This window comes from Oncorhynchus mykiss, chromosome 26 (assembly GCF_057628025.1).
Source record: "Oncorhynchus mykiss isolate SJ-2025 chromosome 26, ASM5762802v1, whole genome shotgun sequence".
NCBI lineage: Eukaryota > Metazoa > Chordata > Actinopteri > Salmoniformes > Salmonidae > Oncorhynchus > Oncorhynchus mykiss.
Window position 1 is genome coordinate 7,841,309 of NC_143047.1, and position 21,844 is coordinate 7,863,152.

A 21,844-nucleotide genomic window follows, 5' to 3' on the forward strand; every position below is an offset into this window, starting at 1 on the left:
GCACACCAGATCTGTTACTCCGTCCTCTGCCTTTTCTCCTACGTGGCTGCGGTGAAGGGGAAGGAAGCAGAAGGCAAGCCCAAGCTTCTATCTCCAAGACCCCTGGCCAGCTAGTCTACAACCCCTCCAATCTACCCCCCCGTGCCTCTCACTCTGCAACAAAGTGGAATCTCGGCCCTACTATGACATTGAGTTCTGACAATCCTACACACCTCTTTGCACCCTGCAAGTACATCTCCAAGAAATACCCTCTACTCTTTGCGCCTTGCCATGTAAGTAAAATTCCTATGGTGTGTGTATGTATGTACATGTGATCCCTGGTCTGTGGCATCGTGTGTACACCCTTCCCAACCATGGTCACGTCCACTAGGCTCCTCCCATACTGGCCCAGCCTGATGTCTTGGCCGTAAGCTTGCTTGATCTTCAAGGCGACAGTTCGTCCCCCATGTCTTTCTTCTCTCGTCCTGGCCTGCTGCCAATGTCTCATTGGTTGTTTTAAATGGGATGGGATGTGAGCCACATCTCTGCAAGTCGATAAGAAAGCAACCAACCGCCCCGTCCACTCTCTGCGACTGTGTGATGAATTCTATGTGGTACTACTGTAAAACTCCAGTCTGTCCAAACCGGTGAAACGTTTAAAAAGTACTCTAGTACTGACGGTTGTCACTTTGTTAATAAATGCTACTTCTGCATGGTGCATCAAACACTGCACGTAAAAGCTTTTAAGGTTTCATTCCTTTTGATCCTAAAATATCTTGTGTGGTCCAAGATGTGTGCATCTCTTTAGCTTGCCCAGTGTTGCGAAACTACTGTAGGAGTTCTACTGTCAAATGTCTTGTCTGTGGTCCTCTGTATTGAATGTTACTATGGAGAGAAAAAATGCTGTACATTTCAACATAAGATGTTTTGCCATGTGTGGTTTATTCACTAGATGTGCAATACTTTACGTAGTTAGCCAGAGCCAGATCATTGTTCTGATTTATTTTTATCTTGGCAATTCTGGCTTACACAGAGCAAAGATTGTAAAAAAGGACTTCATTGTCGTACATATTTATTGAAGTAAATAAATATGACCTATTGTTTATACTTGCGAAATCACTATTTGGAGATTCTAGAGATGTTTAAACCTACTGCTGTTATGGTTTTGTCTGTTGGAGAGGTGTGTTAAGTATTCATGTTGTGTCTGTATTGTAGTAAGGTAAATCCAATCTAGCCCCATTTCAGCCCAATTGTAAGTGGTGTGTATGTGAGTGTATACATGCATTGTATTGTTTTGCCAGATCAGCAATATATGAATAATACTATATGATCAGGATATTGTTTTTAATGTTTACGTGGCTTTTATTTTTTAGAGATGAAATGCGTGTGTAAGGAACATATTGTTACAACTTCCATGAGGTAATTATTTAAGGTATTTCATTCTTGACAATAAAAACACTGGTGTAAATATGAGAGTAACTGGATGAGGAGTGTCTCAAAACAGTTTGAAGACGGTAACGAACATGAGTTATTGTTTGTTAGACTAGTTACATATGAGAACATTACAAAACGGGAGTATTGGAAACCAACCAACCCAATTATTGTGCTAGCTAGCCTACTGCTGTTGAGAAATTGTAAATATGTGTTGGAAAAAAGTATTTATAGAACATGCACAGCTTTGGCAATATCAAAATAAAAGTTGTCAACCAAAGCCCTCCATTTTGTCTCAAATCATTATTTTGCCACAAAGTTAGGATGAACACCAAAATGATGTAGCACATATCCAATGTGCATACATATATTTGGAAAACATGAGAATGAAATCTAGAGTAATATTTGTGAAGATTTAATGCAATACTAGCATGGTCTAAGACAATACCCTTTTTTAAAATAATCTCCTTTATAGTAAAAGCATTGCATTAATCGATCATATTTGCAGGTAAAAATAAAGCCTTTTATAGAATGTCATTAAATTCCTAATTTCACATGTATTTTTAAATACCACACAAATTACTGAAATTCCAATCTAAACATTGACAGAGAGATGGGCTTAAGTGTTAATCTTACAATATTTCCCCAATGCCAAATCAGTGTCTTGTTTGCACATAATTACATCTGAGACGTCATTAGGAATCTAAACATGGTACTTTCAAAAGTTAGGCCTACCTTTCCACCCCAGACAGAGTAGGCTTACCGACGCATAAAAATGTATGCCTCAACTGCTGGCTTCTGTTCTTCCATGTTTAACCCAACGAGGGAAGGTCAAGTGTTTCCCTAAAAGCTGTCTGGGTTTAAACATTATTTTAGCCTACAGAAAGTGAATAGCTTAATCAATTGATAGTGACAGAATGATATGACTTCCCAAGCAAAGTCTATGTTATGTCTTCTCGGGCTAAAGAAGGTTGAATCTCAGCCTCTGAATGTCAAAGAAATGAAACAATGATATTCCCATATGCACGGAGTAATGTCTTTCCTGGGTATTTTTTGTTTCTAGAAACAAGCATAAAGCATCTCGGGCCAAGGCACTGTTAAACATCACTTTAATTTGATTCCAAATCTTAAGCGAACAAAAGTCTGTGATTTCTGCCATTTTCTTTAATAAAAGGTAGGTGGGATGGCATCCCCTTTCATACCCCGTCAATTCGAGTCTTGGTTTTAACTTAACAGCCTGTCATCGACATGGAGGTTGGATATTTAAAGAGCAGGTGGAGGAACGAGCGACAAATATATGGATATAGCATTCTATTGCCTAATTTCATCTATCAAACAGGTAGACCTACCTCTTTCTTAAATAGGAAGAAATAGGTTCCAACACAAAGTCACACTCAAATGAAGACTGCTGAAATGAATTATGCCTACTTTCAGCACCATGAGCTGTCTATTTCTGATTGATTGTGCCGAGGCTGCTGCTTCAAGTTTCAGCACCACGATGTAAATTACTCGAAACATATTGTTGCACTCTCCTTCTCAAACTGAACAGAACATAGGCTATGCGCAATATTTTTTTTTACATTTGTAGAAGCCTCCTGAGAACTGTAGCCCTACACAGCACAGCCATTGGTTAGGCAGCACACAAAAACGTTTTTGATCAGCAAGAGCAGGCAGGGGCTCCAGGTTGGAATATCCATTGCGGTGTGTAACGCAGCCAAGTTGTATTTACACCATCATCAGCTATCTTAGAAACATAACTTTGCTCTGTGCTTCTCTGAGCATGCACTTCGTAGGCTATGGATCATTTGATTGAGACTACACTAAAGAGTCTATATGCACACTTGATATTGAGCACCCAGCGGAGAATCAGAGAAAAGGGGCGGCATCCGGCACACATCAAAATGTAGCCTAATAAGTAACTCATTCTAAAACATTGATCAATATTGAAATTACACGTTACATGACCCTCCCCCTGGACTAGATAACAAAAAAAAATACTACACCTTCCCCTCGACTGAAATTGAAAAAACAAGACCCTACCCCAATTTCCTCCAGGTAACCATTCTGTACATTTAGATGAATCCCTTAGCAGATGCTTTAATCCAAACTTGCATGTGCATACATTTTACGTATGGAGAGTTATTGTAAAGAGAGTTACTAAAAAAAGGATTGATTTCTGGGGCTGATACTAGTGCTATACAATATTTTTTTCTTAAGGTTAGATGGCTGAAACTGAACTATACTACTGGATACAAGAGGTAGAAAATGTCAAAAACTTCATCACCTCTTGTTGATATGACACCCTTAAGACATTGAGAAGTTGATGTAGTAAAGTGCTACAACATTTTGACCAGCAGAACACAGGCTGATTAGAAAAATAGCTCAATATGTTCGCTTACACAACACTAGGAACAAAGGCACTATAGTCTACTAGCTTCATACAGTTAAAGACAGATTCTCCGTAGGTATGCTACTTATAAAGGGGAGTGTTAATCATTTAGGGAAATGGTCAACCCTTTTCCCCCATCTTCTTTGCACTTTGCCCACATGTCACTCTGTTCAAAAGACTGGCAGCCATCTTGACCCACACACGAGTAGCGGTAGCCCGCTAGACAATTAGCCTCTACCTCTTTTGGCCGCTCATAAATTCTGTAGATCAGGGCTCTCCAACCCAGTTGCAACTAAACTGATTCATTCAGCTTATCAACAAGCTAATTATTAGAATCAGGTGCACTAGATTAGGGTTGAAGTAAAAACCTACAGGACAGTAGCTCTCCGGGAACAGGGTTGGAGAGCCCTGTTGTAGATTGACGCGGTTCTATATATTTGGAGGAGGCTTCGCTCTGGGGGCTTGGCGGATCTAGCTCTCTCCGTGGACAGACTTGCAGAGTATCCGCAGGCGAGACATGACTTCGTCCCAGTCCAGGTAGGCTCCCTCCAGATGTCTCATCCGGTCTGGGTGGCTCTGAAAGCTCTTCCGCCCATGGAGCAGGCGCCAGTTGTCAAAGGTGACCAGGTCGCCTGCAGGAGGAGGTGGAGGGATATGCCGACTCAGTACTCAACCAATATTATACAGATATTTCAAGATGAAAGTTAAAACAAACAGGATACCTCTTAAGTGCTAGTATTTCACATAAAATATAACCAATAGTCATAGACGTCTACCATCTCTGCAATATTTTACAATACAATCCTATTCATATTGCCAACTTCTATCCAGGGAAGCTTCACTTTAACTGCTAATGTTGAAGGGGCACACTCATGCACACACACTAACCAGGCTCCATCTTGTAGGTGAGCATGTTTTCTGGTCGCATCATCAGCTGGACGTAGGCCTTGAGGGAGCTGTAGAAGGCCTGGACCTGGTGCAGGGGGAGGTCCAGCACAGAGTCCCTGGTGGCATTGTTGTAGTTGATCCGGACCACCCGCCCATCACTGTCAACACTGCTCAGAGAGAGGAGGGGTGCCACTGTTAGTAAGTGTGGGTGTGTGTCAACCTTATTTCAACTTTTGGAAAACTATGAAAAATATTGCATGTTGGACATCTAGATCTTGTTGTATAATAAGACTCAGTTGTCAAGTGTCAGATGTACATATCTGATACAATCGTATAAATACGATCAGTAGCAGTATACAGTGCCTTGCGAAAGTATTCGGCCCCCTTGAACTTTGCGACCTTTTGCCACATTTCAGGCTTCAAACATAAAGATATAAAACTGTATTTTTTTGTGAAGAATCAACAACAAGTGGGACACAATCATGAAGTGGAACGACATTTATTGGATATTTCAAACTTTTTTAACAAATCAAAAACTGAAAAATTGGGCGTGCAAAATTATTCAGCCCCCTTAAGTTAATACTTTGTAGCGCCACCTTTTGCTGCGATTACAGCTGTAAGTCGCTTGGGGTATGTCTCTATCAGTTTTGCACATCGAGAGACTGAAATTTTTTCCCATTACTCCTTGCAAAACAGCTCGAGCTCAGTGAGGTTGGATGGAGAGCATTTGTGAACAGCAGTTTTCAGTTCATTCCACAGATTCTCGATTGGATTCAGGTCTGGACTTTGACTTGGCCATTCTAACACCTGGATATGTTTATTTTTTAACCATTCCATTGTAGATTTTGCTTTATGTTTTTGATCATTGTCTTGTTGGAAGACAAATCTCCGTCCCAGTCTCAGGTCTTTTGCAGACTCCATCAGGTTTTCTTCCAGAATGGTCCTATATTTGGCTCCATCCATCTTCCCATCAATTTTAACCATCTTCCCTGTCCCTGCTGAAGAGAAGCAGGCCCAAACCATGATGCTGCCACCACCATGTTTGACAGTGGGGATGGTGTGTTCAGGGTGATGAGCTGTGTTGCTTTTACACCAAACATAACGTTTTGCATTGTTGCCAAAAAGTTCAATTTTGGTTTCATCTGACCAGAGCACCTTCTTCGACATGTTTGGTGTGTCTCGCAGGTGGCTTGTGGCAAACTTTAAACAACACTTTTTATGGATATCTTTAAGAAATGGCTTTCTTCTTGCCACTCTTCCATAAAGGCCAGATTTGTGCAATATACGACTGATTGTTGTCCTATGGACAGAGTCTCCCACCTCAGCTGTAGATCTCTGCAGTTCATCCAGAGTGATCATGGGCCTCTTGGCTGCATCTCTGATCAGTCTTCTCCTTGTATGAACTGAAAGTTTAGAGGGACGGCCAGGTCTTGGTAGATTTGCAGTGGTCTGATACTCCTTCCATTTCAATATTATCGCTTGCACAGTGCTCCTTGGGATGTTTAAAGCTTGGGAAATCTTTTTGTATCCAAATCCGGCTTTAAACTTCTTCACAACAGTATCTCGGACCTGCCTGGTGTGTTCCTTGTTCTTCATGATGCTCTCTGCGCTTTTAACGGACCTCTGAGACTATCACAGTGCAGGTGCATTTATACGGAGACTTGATTACACACAGGTGGATTGTATTTATCATCATTAGTCATTTAGGTCAACATTGGATCATTCAGAGATCCTCACTGAACTTCTGGAGAGAGTTTGCTGCACTGAAAGTAAAGGGGCTGAATAATTTTGCACGCCCAATTTTTCAGTTTTTGATTTGTTAAAAAAGTTTGAAATATCCAATAAATGTCGTTCCACTTCATGATTGTGTCCCACTTGTTGTTGATTCTTCACAAAAAAATACAGTTTTATATCTTTATGTTTGAAGCCTGAAATGTGGCAAAAGGTCGCAAAGTTCAAGGGGGCCGAATACTTTCGCAAGGCACTGTATATACAATTCCCACAGTGACCTTAGTCGCTCACTTAAAATCATCTTCTTTTACCCATCAGTTGTAGGCTATGTTCCCTCAAAAAATGTTGGGCACCGAGCAACATTCTGTGCAACTTCCGGGGAGCGTTTATGGTGAACACTGAGGCTGTACCCGCTTTAAGTTACAGTTTTAACAGTGGCCAAGTAGGCTACTGTGGCTATTTGATCATACATCAAAAACAATGGAGAAAAATGCATCCCATAACAGCAGCAAATGTGTGATGTACAAAGTAGGTCTACATTCCATGAGACGTTTGAAAAAAAGGCTTGATATTAACCTGTTTAGCTACTTATCCTTCAGACAAGGAGGTGACTGAAAATGTTGTGTGATTTGATGCAAGAATCCACTAAATTAATTATTATTAGCTGACTAGCTTTTCAAAGATGGCTGGAAATGCACACATTTTGTGCTCTTGTTGGAAGCAACCACTCCCCCATTGTTGACAAAACATTAACTATAACTGTACTAATAACTCACTAACTAGCAAAAAATATGAACAAATGTGCACAGGTGGACCTCGCTTTGATCTCAAAAAAAGCGCATCTACACACAACCACTCACGCTGTAAACACAGTCCAGTTCAAAGTGAATGGCACAGATCCATATATGGCAATGCGCAGGCTGATATTTATTCTGCGCAGCAGTCCAAGGGGAGCTGCGCGCCTGCGCACAGCTTAGAGTGAACATTGGTTGAAGGTTGTATATTATACATTTATACTGCAGTTTACATTCTGAGCAGCAGATGGCGACAAATACCCTTCAAGCTCCTAAATCACATCCATGTAGCTTTAAGATAATCCTGAGAATGTGACTGTCTGTCTGTATTTTGGTCCATGTGCTACCTGGAGCAGTTCTAGACTGACCTCTGTCAAGTCATGTCAAGTCACATTAATATGTAAGCTGAGTGATGGCTCTTATGTGTGCGAAAAACAAGCCAATGCATCCATGTCTTATGTATTTTAATGGTGTGGCGCTCACTCACTCTATGATGTGGTTCTTGGACTGCACCATGAAGTCGCAGTAGTCGGACCCTGTGTCGGTGAAGTCCACCCGCAGGGAGGTGAGGGTCCTGAAGGCCTCGGGGTCTTCTCTCCTCAGTTGATCTGCCATGTGGAAGCCGTCCACCGCTTCACTCTCCCCGCCCTCGCCAGCCTGGCTCAGGCAATGCAGGAACTGCACCTGCAAACAGCCATACAGGATATTAGTACCGTTGCTAACTGCCATCCCATACAGGATACAAACATCTATATGACTCAGGTGTCTGACTGATAGTGAGAAAGGAGAGGATTAATGTAGATTTCATGAACATGATCGTGGATCCTGTCTACTCACTCCAGGTGGGTAGTGCAGTGCTGGATAGTCAGTGTGGAGACTGAGTTTGCCAGAGGTGTAGGCCACGTTGTTAGCCTGGGATTTGTCCTGCACCTGCCATGTGTGCCTGTTAAAAGAATGAGAAAAGTTGAGAAAGGTCCATTATTAATGATTATTAACTAATTATCTCATCACAAAGGTGTTGAGCACTAATGACCAAGGCATTCTCTTTGGAAACATTAAAAAGGTTCGAGAGCAACAGGACATGGAAAAAGTTACTCATCATCCTACATTTCTAGTATTTTGTTAAATGGATATGGTTGAAATAGTATGTCAATTGTGACCCGATTCAGGAATGTCGCGGCGTATGTCGCAAGTCACGACTTCACAGGAGAGCCGTTTGAACGTACATTTTTGTTTTCAGACAGAAATGCCTTCTCTAACATGTGAGCTTTCATGCCATCTGTAAATACGAAGAAAGTTGTTAAATTAAGAGCCTAGTTGGTTGAGTCAAAGAAAAAGTCAGGAACCTTCCCGTTAGCCATGATTGGCTGAGATAATGAGTGGGCTGGACATGCTGAGAGGTGAGTTTCAGATTGGTCTGCGGTGTAGCATCTTGTGTCTATAAAATTAGCTGCTCGTTATATGCAGGTAATCCTTTCTACTGCAGTTTTTTTCTAAAGATATAACGTTAGCCATGGAGAACTGCAAATATGTTGCTACTGCTCTCAACGTTGCTGCCCTGAATTTATCAGGGGCTATCGACAAAGGTCAGTGGGAAAAAGTTGCGATGGACTACTTTCGATGCTGAATCTCACGGACTCTCACGGAAAATGAATCAGACAATGAAGAAATCCCTGATTTAGGTAAAAACATTTTCATTGAAGAAGTTTCTAGAGTCTTCTGATGACAGTGATGGCGAAGAAACGGCGATCAACAGTGTTGTTATCACGGAAGAAGAACACCGAGTTTTGAAATCAGTGGAACATAACGGGCCAAACAAGCTGTGCAAACTAAACGGAAACAACACAGGATGTCTTATGAAGGGGTTGCAGTCTGCCATGAAGCTTTCATCCATGTATATGGGTAAGAATCTAGCTACAGTTTCAGATATAATACATTTCTAATTTTGTCAGAAAGTTGTTTTCCTTGAAAGTTAAGACTTGCTGTTAGCTAGCCAGCTGGAGTTTGATGGCTGGCTTGCTAGCTAACGTTAACATTAACAACTTTAGCTATGACAATTGGTTTGTATTGCTAGTAACGTTACTCTATGGATTGGGATTATAGTTCATTTTTTAGCTAGCTAACGTTAACGTAACATGTCCAAACATAAGACCCCAAGTTAAAGCTTGCTGTTAGCTGAGGCTAGATGACTGGCTGGCTTGCTAGCTAACATTAATTTATGTGTATGAATTGTGTGTAACGTTAGTGATGTTTTCTCAGAATGTCATTTCGCATTGCTAGTTATAGCCTAATGTTAGCTAGCATTGAACTTATTTGGTTAACTTTAGGTAGCTATGCCAATCGGTTTGTATTGCTTGTTAAAGCTTGCTATTAGCTAGCCAGCTGACGTTACAGTCATCAGAGACTGTAACGATCTTTGTTTCACGGAAATGGCTCACTCGAGACATGCTATCGGAGTCGGTACAGCCAGCTGGTTCCTTCACGCACCGCACCGAGAGAAACAAGCATCTTTCTGGTAAGAAGAAGGGCAGGGGTGTATGCCTTATTATTAACGAGACCATGATCATAACAACATACAGGAACTCAAGTCCTTCTGTTCACCTGACTTAGAATTCCTCACAATCAGATGCCGACCGCATTATCTACCGAGAGAATTCTCTTCGATTATAATCACAGCCGCATATACACCCCCCCCCCCCCATGCTCTGGACACTACGCTGACAGACACAGCAAACCTTCTTGCCACAGCTCGCATTGATGTGCCATCCTGGATGAGCTGCACTACCTGAGCCACTTGTGTGGGTTGTAGACGGTTTTAAAGGTTTGACCCGAGTTAAACAATTTAAAGGCAAAGCTACCAAAAACAAATTGAGTGTATGTAAACTTCTGACCCACTGGGAACTTGATGAAAGTTATAAAAGCTGAAATAAATAATTTTCTCTAATATTATTCTGACATTTCACATTCTTAAAATAAAGTGGTGATCTTAACGGACCTAAGACAGGGAATTTTTACTAGGATTAAATATAAGGAATTGTGAAAAACTAAGTTTAAATGTATTTGGCTAAGGTGTATGTCAACTTCCGACTTCAACTGTATGTGATAAGTGCGTGTGTAACAGTATATAAAGTATGTTAATGTACTGGTGTGAAGGCACTTTGGCAGTGGTACTTAAGAAGCACTTTAAAGTATTTTTACTTTAGTATTTTTTGGTGGTATCTGTACATTACGTTACTATTTATATTTTTGACAACTTTTACTTCACTACATTCCAAAATAAAATGTACTTTTTACTCCATTCATTGTCTCTGACATCCAAAAGTACATTTTGACAGGAAAATTGTCCAATTCACACACTTATCAAGAGAATATCCCTACTGCATCTGATCTGGCAAACTCACTAAACAGAACTGCTTCGTTTGTAAATTATGTCTGAGTGTTGGAGTGTGCCCCTGGCTATCTGTCAATAATTTAAAAAACCACCTGGTTTAATATAAGGAATTTGAAATGATTTATACTTTTACTCAAGTATGACAATTTAGTACTTTTTCCACCGCTGGATGAGGCTGGGGGTTATAGCATTTATTTCACATCAATTTAGACTAGTGTGTCTGGGTAAGTGTCATCTAATATTTATCAAATATTTTTAGCACCTGGACACTTTCTGTTTACCTGGACTCTTTCCTTATTGTAGGATTTTAGTCTTAATCTTTACTACACTACTCACGGTTTAGCACATTACCTCATGTGAATCCTTAACGAGATGTGTGGGGCTGGCTTAAGAGGGTGTGAACAATGCTGAATGGGTGTAGACCAAGTATTCCCAAACGCGCAATGTTGTCATGGGTACGCAAAATAAAAATACAAATTTGCATTAAATAAAACTTTTTTTTTTTTATTCCAACGGGGCTATACATTTGGGTAAGGTTTTTTTCTCGTCTGAGTAGCCCATCTAGTGTTCAGCAAAATAACAACACAATGTTAAATACAGGTAGCGTAGTCAAATAATGAATATCCAATCACATTAACCATTACTCTCTCGCGAGAATTCCATTAACGGATTGTATGTAGCCAAACGTAGCTGTGGCTCATGTTGGTATCTGTACTGATGGCGCAAATGCCATGACAGGGAGACATAGTGGAGTGGTAATGCGTGTGCAAGCCATTGCTCCCGACGCAACCTGGGTATACTGCAGCATCCACCGAGAGGCTCTTGCTGCCAAGGGAATGCCTGATAGCTTGAAAGATGTTTTGGACACTACAGTGAAAATGGTTAACTTTGTTAAAGCAAGGCCCCTGAACTCTCGTGTATTTTCTGCACTATGCAATGATATGGGCAGCGACCAAGTAACGCTTTTACAACATGCAGAAGTGCACTGGTTATCAAGGGGCAAAGTATTGACTCATTTTTTAAAAAATTGAGAGACAAGCTTAAAGTTCTCTTTACTGACCATCATTTTCACTTGTCTGACCGCTTGCATGATGAGTTTCTCACACGACTGGCCGATCTGGGTGATGTTTTTTCTCGTCTGAATAATCAATCTAGGATTACAGGGACTCTCCGCAACTATATTCAATGTGTGGGACAAAATTGAGGCTATGATTAAGAAGTTGGAGCTCTTCTCTGTCTGCATTAACAAGGACAACACACAGGTCTTTCCATCATTGTATGATTTTTGTGTGTGCAAATAAACTCAAGCTTATGGACAATGTCAAATGTGATATAGCGAAGCACCTGAGTGAGTTGGGTGCGCAATTACTCAGGTACTTTCCCAAAATGGATGACACAAACAACTGGATTCGTTATCCCTTTCATGCCCTGCCTCCAAGTCCACTTACCGATATCTGAACAAATCATACAAATCATATCATCGAAATTGCAACAAGCGGTTCTGTGAAAATTGAATCTAATCAAAGCCACTGCCAGATTTCTGGATTGGGCTGCGCTCAGAGTTTATTGCCTTGGCAAATCGCGCTGGTAATACACTGATTCCCTTTGCAACCAGGTACCTATGTGAGAGTGGATTCTCGGCCCTCACTAGCATGAAAACAAAATACAGGCACAGAGACTCTCCAATACAACCCAACAATGCAGTTATGTGCATCCTTTCAAGCTCACCCTTCTCAATAACCTGTGGTGAGTTATTCACAAGGTTTTATATGTAAGATGGTGAAATAAAGAGCAAAATTATTGATTATTATTATATTATTATTTGTGCATTGGTCCTATAAGAGCTCTTTGTCACTTCCCACGAGCCGGGTTGTGACAAAAACTCACACTCATTCTTATGTTTAATAAATGTATCGTATAGTGTGTGGCAGGCTTACAATGATGGCAAAAAAGCTAAATTTGAGAGTGTGCTGACCCTGGTGCTAGAGGGGGTACGCAGCTGGAGGTTGAAAGTTTTGATGGGGTACGGGACTATAAAAAGTTTGGGAACTACTGGTGTAGACAAAGGAGAGCTCTCCAGTAGGTACCAAAACATTCAAAGGCCCTTTTCTCAAAAGTGAGTGTATCAACTTTCAAAGCAGAATTACTTTCCCATTGTTCCTCAAAAATGCTGTGTATGATATACCATTTTGTTGCACTGAGTCTCTACTTTTATCCAATGTAAAAATTGTAAAAAATTTAAATGTTGCTTCATAAGACCGAATCCAGGTGATGAATCACAATTATACTAGGTCTCTTCTTTGCTCTTGGCATGGAGTCTCTGTGCTCAAATATATGCAAATAGGTGCCCTGGTATTTTGTTGTGTCTCTTGGGTTATTTGTGGAAGACATAAATACTGCAGCTTCTTTTTTTAAATAAACAAAAACGGCAGCTTCTTTAATGACATGTCTCTTGCTTTGGTTTGCAGCTGTTAGCTTCCACCGACCTGGGCTTAACTACTGGCTGTGGGATGCTTGTTGTTCCAACCTCAGCTTTGATTATTGGCCAACGTGCAATCATTGGAAAACTAACTGGATGATCTACAATTAAGACTATCCTACCAACGGGACATTGAAAACTGTAATATCTTAAGTTTCACCGAGACTTGGCTGAACGACGACACGGATAATATAGAGCTGGCTGGCTTCTCTGTGCATCGGCAGAACAGAGCAGCTACGTCTGGTAAGACGAGTGGCGGGGGTGTGTGTCTATTTGTCAATAACTGCTGGTGTGCGATGTCTAATATTAAAGAAGTCTCGAGGTATTGCTCGCCTGAGGTAGAATACCTCCTGATAAGCTGTAGACCACACTATCTACTTTCTCATCTATATTATTCGTAGCCGTCTATTTACCACCACAAACCGATGCTAGCATTAAGGCTTCACTCAACGAGCTGTATAAGGCCATAAGCAAACAAGAAAATGCTCATCCAGAAGCGGCACTCCTAGTGGCCGGGGACTTTAATACAGGCAACCTTAAATCTGTTTTACCTCATTTCTACCAGCATGTCACATGTGCAACCAAAGACAAAAAAACAACTCTGGACAACCTTTACTCCAAACACAGAGACGCACTCAAAGCTCTCCCTCGCCCTCTAGTTGGCAAATCTGACCATAATTCTATCCTCCTGATTCCTGCTTACATGCAAAAACTAAAGCAGGAAGTACCAATGACTCGCTCAATACGGAAGTGGTCAGATGACGCGGTTGCTACACTACAGGACTGTTTTGCTAGCACAGACTGGAATATGTTCTGGGATTCATCCAATGGCATTGAGGAGTATACCACCTCAGTCACCGGTCTTACTACACCGGCTCTGACACTCATCAGATGTGGCAGGGCTTGAAAAATATTACGGATTACAAAAGGAAACCCAGCCACGAGCTACCCAGTGACGCAAGCCTACCAGACGAGCTAAATGCCTTTTATGCTTGCTTCGAGGCATGCATGAGAGCACCAGCTGTTCCGGACGACTGTGTGATCACGCTCTCTGTAGCGGATTTCAGCAAGACCTTTAAACAGGTCAACACTCACAAACAGATTACCAGGACGTGTACTCAAAGCATGCGTGGACCAACTGGCAAGTGTCTTGACTGACATTTTCCACCTATCCCTGACCGGGTTGTAATACCTACATGTTTCAAACAGAGCACCAAAGCCAAGCTTTCTGACATCCAGACCCTATATACCAGGCGGTGTCAGAGGAAGGCTCAAAAAATTGTCAAAGAATCCAGTCACCCAAGTCATAGACTGTGCTCTCCGCTACCACACAGCAAGCGGTACCAGAACGCCAAGTCTAGGACCAAAAGGCTCCTTAACCTCTTATGGCTGCATCCCTTTGTTCTCAATTTCCGCCTGAAGACATACCCAAATCTAACTGCCTGTAGCTCAGCCCCAGAGGCAAGGATATGCATATTCTTGATATCATTTGAATGGAAACATTCTGAAGTTTGTGGAAAATGTTAATTGAATGTAGGAGAATATAACACAGTAGATCTGGTGGAAGAAAAGAGAAAGAGGATACGTTTTCTGTTTTTTATTGTTGTAGTATCATCTTTCACATGTACTAGAATAGCCACACAGTCAGATAGGATGCTGGAGATAATTTTGATGGGTAACACAAGAGGGCAACTGTATGTGTGCAAAGTTTCAGACTGATAACTTCAGGAATGGGTGAGCTACATGACATTTAGCATGAAGTCACCCAGGTGTCCCACACAAGTTGCCCAAATGTACCCAAGTGGCCGAATTGGTGAAATGACCTATAACTATATACAATAGTGCAAATAACTATATACAACATATCAAAAAGCAATTCTAACAAACACACACAAAAAAATGTTAATTTTTTTAAATAAAATAAATATTTAACAGCTTCTACCCCCAAGCCCATAACACCACTGAACAATTAATCAAATGGCCACCCAGACTATTTACATTCCCCCCCCTTGTTTTGACACTGCTGCTACTCACTGTTTATTATCTATGCATAGTCACTTTACAAATGACCTCGACTAACCTGTACCCCCGCACATTGACTCGGTACCGGTACCCCTGTATATAGCCTCGCTATTTTCTTGTGTTACTTTTTGATTTGATATGTTTACTTTAGTTTATTTAGTCAATATTTTCTTAACCAACACTGCAGTTCAAGAAATAGTTAAGGGCTTATAAGTAAGAATTTAATGGTAAGGTTGTATTCGGCGCTTGTGAAAAATACAATTTGATTGAGTGTATTGGGTAATACCTCGGGCTTAACGTCCCCTGGATGAATTTTGGACTTGCCTCACCGTCTTTGTCCCTGTGCAAGCATTACTGAACAAGAACAGTCCAAGTTGAGATGGATTGAGGACTTACCTACCAAAACTCAATTAGCTTGCATGTCCATAAAACTTCTGGTTGATCCAGACTGAAGGCAACAATAGTAAGTGTAGCGTTCAGTCTGGTTTTACCAGGCTGCCCATGTTATCCTCAGTATACAAAAGAGCAGATAGCTGAGAGTAGCAATGATTTCTATTTCTATTTCTATGTTTAGGAAAAATCGGACATCTTGGCAAAGTTCAACAAACGCACCCTAGTAAATCTACTGCGATGGAAATATAAAGCTGTGTGGATAATGCAGAGCTTTTAGAAATTATATTACCGTGGTTAGGTTTAAGAGTATATGACGCTAATAAGGTCAGAGGGCATGGTTTCTCACCCATAGAACGTCAGTCGGAGGTATCCGATCCTCTGGCTGAGTCGGGCCACCTGACCCTGCTCCACCGGCGCCCCCTTCAGGTAGACAATGCCCACGCGGCGTAGAGCCAGCAGCCAGGCCAGGGCGGCCTTGTCGTCGTGGAGGACCTCCTCGAAGTTGGCCGTGGGGATCCGCAGCTCTGAGTCCCAGTACGTACGCTCTGAGAGAGCCAAGGAGATAGATGCACTTCATTAAAGTATTGTATCATCCTGTATGGTCTGTATCATACCGTCCTGTATCGTATCAGTTTGTCAAAGTCCCCAGGTTTTTCAGAAATTCCAGATGGAGGCTCCCCAGAATCAGAAGGGAATACGCTGGGAGGGAATCCTTCAACTGAAAATCCTTGAAGCAGGATTTCTGAAAAACCTGGTAAAGTTTTGCAACGTCAGAATTTTGCAATGCATAGAGAGTGCAACTTTAACTCTAGAGATACAAATTTCAGCCATTTTCTACCAATATTGACAACTGACAGTTTCTGCTCTGTGCAGTGATTGAACTGCCTGGGGTGCAGGTCGGGGACAGAATAGAATGTCCTGGTTTGATTGCCTTGGTTTCAGGACAGCTCAGGTTGTCATAACCATATGGACAGACACCACAGCCTGTCAATGAACAATGGACTCTAACGACAATATGTTTAATGCTCCCGGCCACAGTCTGTACTGTCTGTATATAATGTGTCTGTGTGTCCATGAAACGTTTCCTCCAAGGGATAGGAGGGAGGGAGGCCAGCTCGCTATGGTTGAATACTCTGTGAGGAGGAAAGGGAAGGGGGAGAAAGGGGCGAGAAGAGTGCATGTCTTGACTGACAGCAGTGGAAAAAGCCTCCCACTGCTTCGCTTTGCACCAAGCTGGCTCCAGCCCTTTTTCCATAGAGTGTCTCTCCAGTGGCATGAGCTCAGTTAGTGTGTGTGTGTGGGGGGGGGGGGGGGGGGTACAACAAACCTCTTCAGTAGCAATTCATCAGGATTAAGTGGGGAAAAAATCCAAGTCAGATGTCAGAAAGCTCGACTTTTCAGCTTTGCCGTAAGTACAGCTATGGTAACACATGGAGTCTCTACGTGTCTAGGGGCTTTGCAGGAATATGCTGCAGCTTGATTGTCACTCTGGGGGATGATCCTGACCATTTTCACCTGCAACAGTGAGTCGTCGAGATACATTGATTTCTTTCACTGATACTGAGGACTTAACCCACAGCAGGTTTTACCTCTCCTTTCACGCCGTCATCTCCCAAGCAACTCTCTGTCAAAAAGTCAAGAACCCCCCCCCCCCCCCCAATCCAAACTCTGTAAATGAAGAGGGTTGAAACATTTTTGGAAGGGAAATAAGATCTTTATTAAAGGCTGGCTATTCTTGAGGTTCACCGACAAAAAGAGAAGGTTGAAGTATGAGTTCCTTCCAATGTTACAAGTAGTTCCATGAAATCAGACTAGCCCATAGGCACCATTTGACCAGCCGGTATGTATCTGCACACAAAGGGGGCCATAAAGTTCTTGGGTAGAGGCAGAACGGTGCTTCAGGGACAGAGCCCTGAGGTTCTGGGTATCACACATGACAGAGTAAGCCATAACAGCAGAGGTAAAAGCATGTCGTATCGAATTAGGTGTTTTGGCTGAACTGGCCTTCCCCCTGTAAATGTACATTTTCTTGTCTGGTAAACATGTTCGGCTAACGTCACTGATTGACTCCAGATCAGTATTAACTACCTTCACTGTTATGTTTTAAACCTGAGTACCGTTATGTTTTGAACAGACCGATTTCAAGCCTTGATGGCCAAGAAAAATGTAGAGAGCGAGAGTAAGGAGAGAGGAAAAAATAGGAAGGGTGAGACACATGGAGACAGAGAAAAAAGCGAGAGAAAATGGAGAGTGGAAAGGAGCATAGAGAGAGTCCGAGCAGAGAGCGCTCTAAACCCGGGTAGGCCCTTTAGTGGGTGATGGATGGGATAAGAGAGCGGCTGGCTGGGAAGTGGGCCCGGGCCAGAAGGGTTCAGATGGTGCAGGGCCCAGAACGTTCTGCTTGGTTATTGGTGTGTAATGCTCGACACTCAAATTCTCACCAAGCGCAAAAATCGCTGCTCTGATTTCCTGGAACGTTAGTCCACCAAGCCAATCAGCGATTAGTCTCTCTGACTCTTGCATAGTTTCCAGCCGTGTTTAACAGAGATACAATGTCAGGCTGTGTGTGTTTGCTTGAGAGAGAGCTGGTGCCTGTCCTAGTACGTATGTGTCGAAGAACGCAGGAGTTTTAAATGTGACACTGTTATGCTTGTGTATGTACGTGTTATCTGTCTGTTTGATGGGAGTGTGTATTTGTAATTCCTTTCCTCCCTTCCGTTGGTCTGCTGTGGCTTTTCCAGACGAGGAACTCCTTCTCTCTCGTTGTGGAGTTCCCCAAAAAACTGCTCTGTGTGTAAGCATGGTCTTGCACAATTCAATTACACTAGATCAACTTCCTCACAAGGTCAACTGTGGAGTTCAGTTCTTTTCGACTGGAGGTATTTAGACGCCGTATTGTATGTGGTAAAGGCCTTCACAAACATGGTGGCATTCATCAGTGCTTTCACTGCAAAGGGGGCTGATGCCAGTGAGTGTGCCCACTACAATTATCAGGACAAGCCTGCAGCTGTACTGAAATTTTAGATTAATGGAATTGGGTGTTATAATCAGCCAGAGAAATGTTACCTAGTTGAATACGGAGGTTTCCCGCAAAATAACTACAATCCTGTATCCAATCATGTGAGAAGTGAAGTCGCATAAACACACACACACACACACGCATGTCGCTACATTGTAGCTGTTGAAGTCCCATTTACAAAGAGCTTAAACTGACGTGGCACAGCTAGTCCTTCTCTGGAGAACGCTTCCCACCCTCCATCCAATACAACAAACTAACCTTTCTCTGTTTAATGGAGAAACCTGCACAACAGAACCACCTCTGCCTTCTCAGCTTTAATAAGGAGTCTTGTGACCAATTCCAAACCGACCCCCTAATCCCTACCTCGACCCCATAGTGCTTTTCATAGATCTGGAAGACTTGGATAGGAGTCCGAAATAATAGCTTTCCCCTCTTGTTATAGCTCGACCTAACCCTCAGATGGACTGGATGGAATTTCCCCAGGTTGCTTACACCTACCTATTCAATCCATTCAGATCTTTAATATCCTTATCACTCTCCTGAGCAGTAAAGCTGAACTGAGCTGTGCTGTGCTGGCCTGGTTACACATCCACCGAAACATACCATACGCATCTAAGTGTGTGTGTCTGTGTTTGTGTATCTCTGTGCGTGTGTGGCGCTGTGTGTGTGTGCGTGCGCATGTGCTCAGCGGGAGAGATTCATCTTCTTGATCGACAAATCAGTGTGTGTACATGGAAATGGTGAGGTTTGGGGGAAATATGTGTGTTTTTCCATTGATGCACCGGTACAGCTATGTTTTTAGGAGCCTTGTTTTTTTTCCAAACTGATGCGTTCTCACGTATCGGCCACAAGAGCCCGTAGGTTCAGAGGGAGTCTAAATTCATACCAGATGAGTCAAGGAAGACACAGACTCTCATTAAGTCAAAGGAAAGACATATCAGCTGCTGTTTGGATGAGCAGGAACCAATCAAGTCCCATTAGGACTAAATGAGGCCAATTTGAGGTTGAGCTGATGAGTGTACTTTAGACAGCAAACCTAGTGAATGCAATATCTATGCCGTTAATAAGTAACTTTTTTTTATTTTTATATTCATACTTGTGTTCATCTCTAAGCCAAGCTAGTTATCAATTAGGTCTTCATTAAAATGGGAGAAAGAATTCTATCCTATTTTATTACGATTTACAAACCTGGCTTGCTTGCTAAAACTACATCAGATCAGAATGTTCCATTCCTTGGTGGCCAAACAGGGACAGTCTTAAATATCTATCTCATTATACCACTAACAACTGGCCCAGAGTCAGATTAGGCCTGTTTATCTCATGAAAGGATGCTTTAAACTGATGCATGGCGAGTTGATCCAAAATCTGCACCGCAGGGAAGAGAGTGACTCAGTAGGCACTATGGTAGTGACCAAGCAGACCGTGAGTAAAGGTGTTGACACATTTCAAATCAAATCTTATGCCACATGCGCCGAATACAACCTTTCAGTGAAATGCTTACTTACAAGCCCTTAACACTTATTTTTCTTAAAACTGCATTGTTGGTTAAGTAAAAAATAGATAAATAAAAGTAAAAAATAATTAAAGAGCAGCAGTAAAATAACAATAGCGAGGCTACATACAGGAGGTACCAGTATCCATGTGCGAGGGCACCAGTTAGTCGAGGTAATTGAGGTAATATGTACATAGGTAGAGTTAAAGTGGCTATGCATAGATAATAAACAGAGAGAAGCAGCAGCGTAAAAGAGAGGGGGGAGGGGGGGGCATGCAAATAGTCTGGGTAGCCATTTGATTAGCTGTTCAGGAGTCTTATGGCTTGGGGTTAGAAGCTGTTAAGTATTTTGGACCTAGACTTGTCGATCCGGTACAGCGTGCTGTGCGGTAGCGGAGAGAACACTATGACTATGGTGGCTGGAGTCTGACAATTTTTGCGGGCCTTCCACTGACACTGCCTGCTATAGAGGTCCTGGATGGCAGGAAGCTTGGCCCCAGTGATGTCCTGGGCCGTACTCACTACACTCTGTAGCAGTCGGTAGAGAAGAGTCCAGAGGAAGATGTGTGAGAAAAGACTGTGGCCTCTTGGATAAACCAGCCAACACTGCTTCGTCACCTCACGGTAGGTAAAAGGCTCAAAGTACGCTAGCCAGAAAGTGAGAAAACACCACGTCATTCACCGAGGATAATCCTCATTCTCCTCAAGCCTTCAAAGAGAGCTTAAGGACACGGTAGTGCCAGTTTACAGGCTTGATTACTGTTCACAGGATGCGGTGAGTTGGAACAGTTGATAAACATACAGAAGATAATGACTACTACATTTAGAATAAAAGGTGCTATCTAGAACCTAAAAGGGTAATTTGGCTGCCCCCATAGGAAAACCCTTTGAAGAACCATTTTTGGTTCCAGGTCGAACCCTTTAGGGTTCCATGTAGGACCCTTTCCCCAGAGGTTTATACATGGAATCCAAAAGGGTTCTGCGTGGAACCAAAAAAGGGTTCTCCTATGGGAACATCTGAAGAACCCTTTTTTCTAAGGGTGTACTGATAATGTTAATAATGTAGGCCTAGAAAGACCATGCCTAATAATAACGGGAATAATAACCACACTACTGTTGGAATATAGCGAGTGCTATCCGATATTTCCCATGGAGGGGTGATTGAAACAGATCCACAGCCACCCAAAAGCCACATCGACCAAGACAAGGGTTTTAGAAACCGAAAATTACTATAGTACCATTCCTAGATTGCCTTCTTATTCCAAAGGTATAACAACTCACGGTTGCTAAGGTCCTCGGTAAGTTTCACAGGAAGTGTAAACACTTAACAAATGTCATGATGACAAACACTCCTTGTAGATTCCAATCTCCCTGTGCACAAAACAATTCTTTGAGTGTTTGCTTGTATACTATACACACTATGGCTTCAAGCTCTAGCCTAGACGATTTAAGTGAGGTCAGAACCAGAGCTGGGTTTAAAATAGTACTTGAAATAATTTAAATACTAGTGCAAACCCCACTCGCCTGACACTCGAGGCAGGCTCGAAAATGCCAAATAGCTTACTATTTAAATCCAAGACTGGTCAGAACAAGGTCCCCTCAGTTGCATGGGGCGGATAAACAACAGGGCAAATTGGTTCAACGAGTTGAGTTTGGCTTAAAAACGGTGTCTCTAAACATCCACTTCCATTCAGCTTCCCTTTAATTAGTATTCCATATGGCAGAGGCAGAGGAGGGGGGGTTGAACATGACTGCACACAGACTCCACACCTTGCCGAAGGTCTCAAGTTATTAAGCCATTTCACATACGGCCACTGCATACCTCAGTGATGTAGT

General features: G+C 42.2%; 2 protein-coding genes across 52 annotated transcripts in view; one reads left to right on the top strand and one right to left on the bottom strand.

Moving 5' to 3' along the window:
• The window catches only part of LOC110506300 (MAP kinase-activating death domain protein), an 82,723-nt gene extending 81,033 nt beyond the window's left edge, over positions 1-1,690 (top strand). For all 50 annotated transcript variants that reach the window (XM_090221800.1, XM_090221825.1, XM_090221827.1 and 47 more), the window contains one exon: positions 1-1,690. In XM_090221800.1, the coding sequence (XP_090077926.1) occupies positions 1-114 (114 nt within the window). In that variant the 3' untranslated portion in view covers positions 115-1,690.
• The window catches only part of LOC110506302 (gamma-butyrobetaine hydroxylase 1), a 26,787-nt gene continuing 6,260 nt past the window's right edge, over positions 1,318-21,844 (bottom strand). For both annotated transcript variants that reach the window (XM_021585793.3, XM_021585792.3), the window contains exons 4-8: positions 15,844-16,042; positions 8,050-8,155; positions 7,700-7,896; positions 4,688-4,854; positions 1,318-4,431 (exon numbers count right to left, since the gene is read on the bottom strand). In XM_021585793.3, the coding sequence (XP_021441468.1) occupies positions 4,271-4,431; positions 4,688-4,854; positions 7,700-7,896; positions 8,050-8,155; positions 15,844-16,042 (830 nt within the window). In that variant the 3' untranslated portion in view covers positions 1,318-4,270. The remainder of the gene's footprint in view (positions 4,432-4,687; positions 4,855-7,699; positions 7,897-8,049; positions 8,156-15,843; positions 16,043-21,844) is intronic.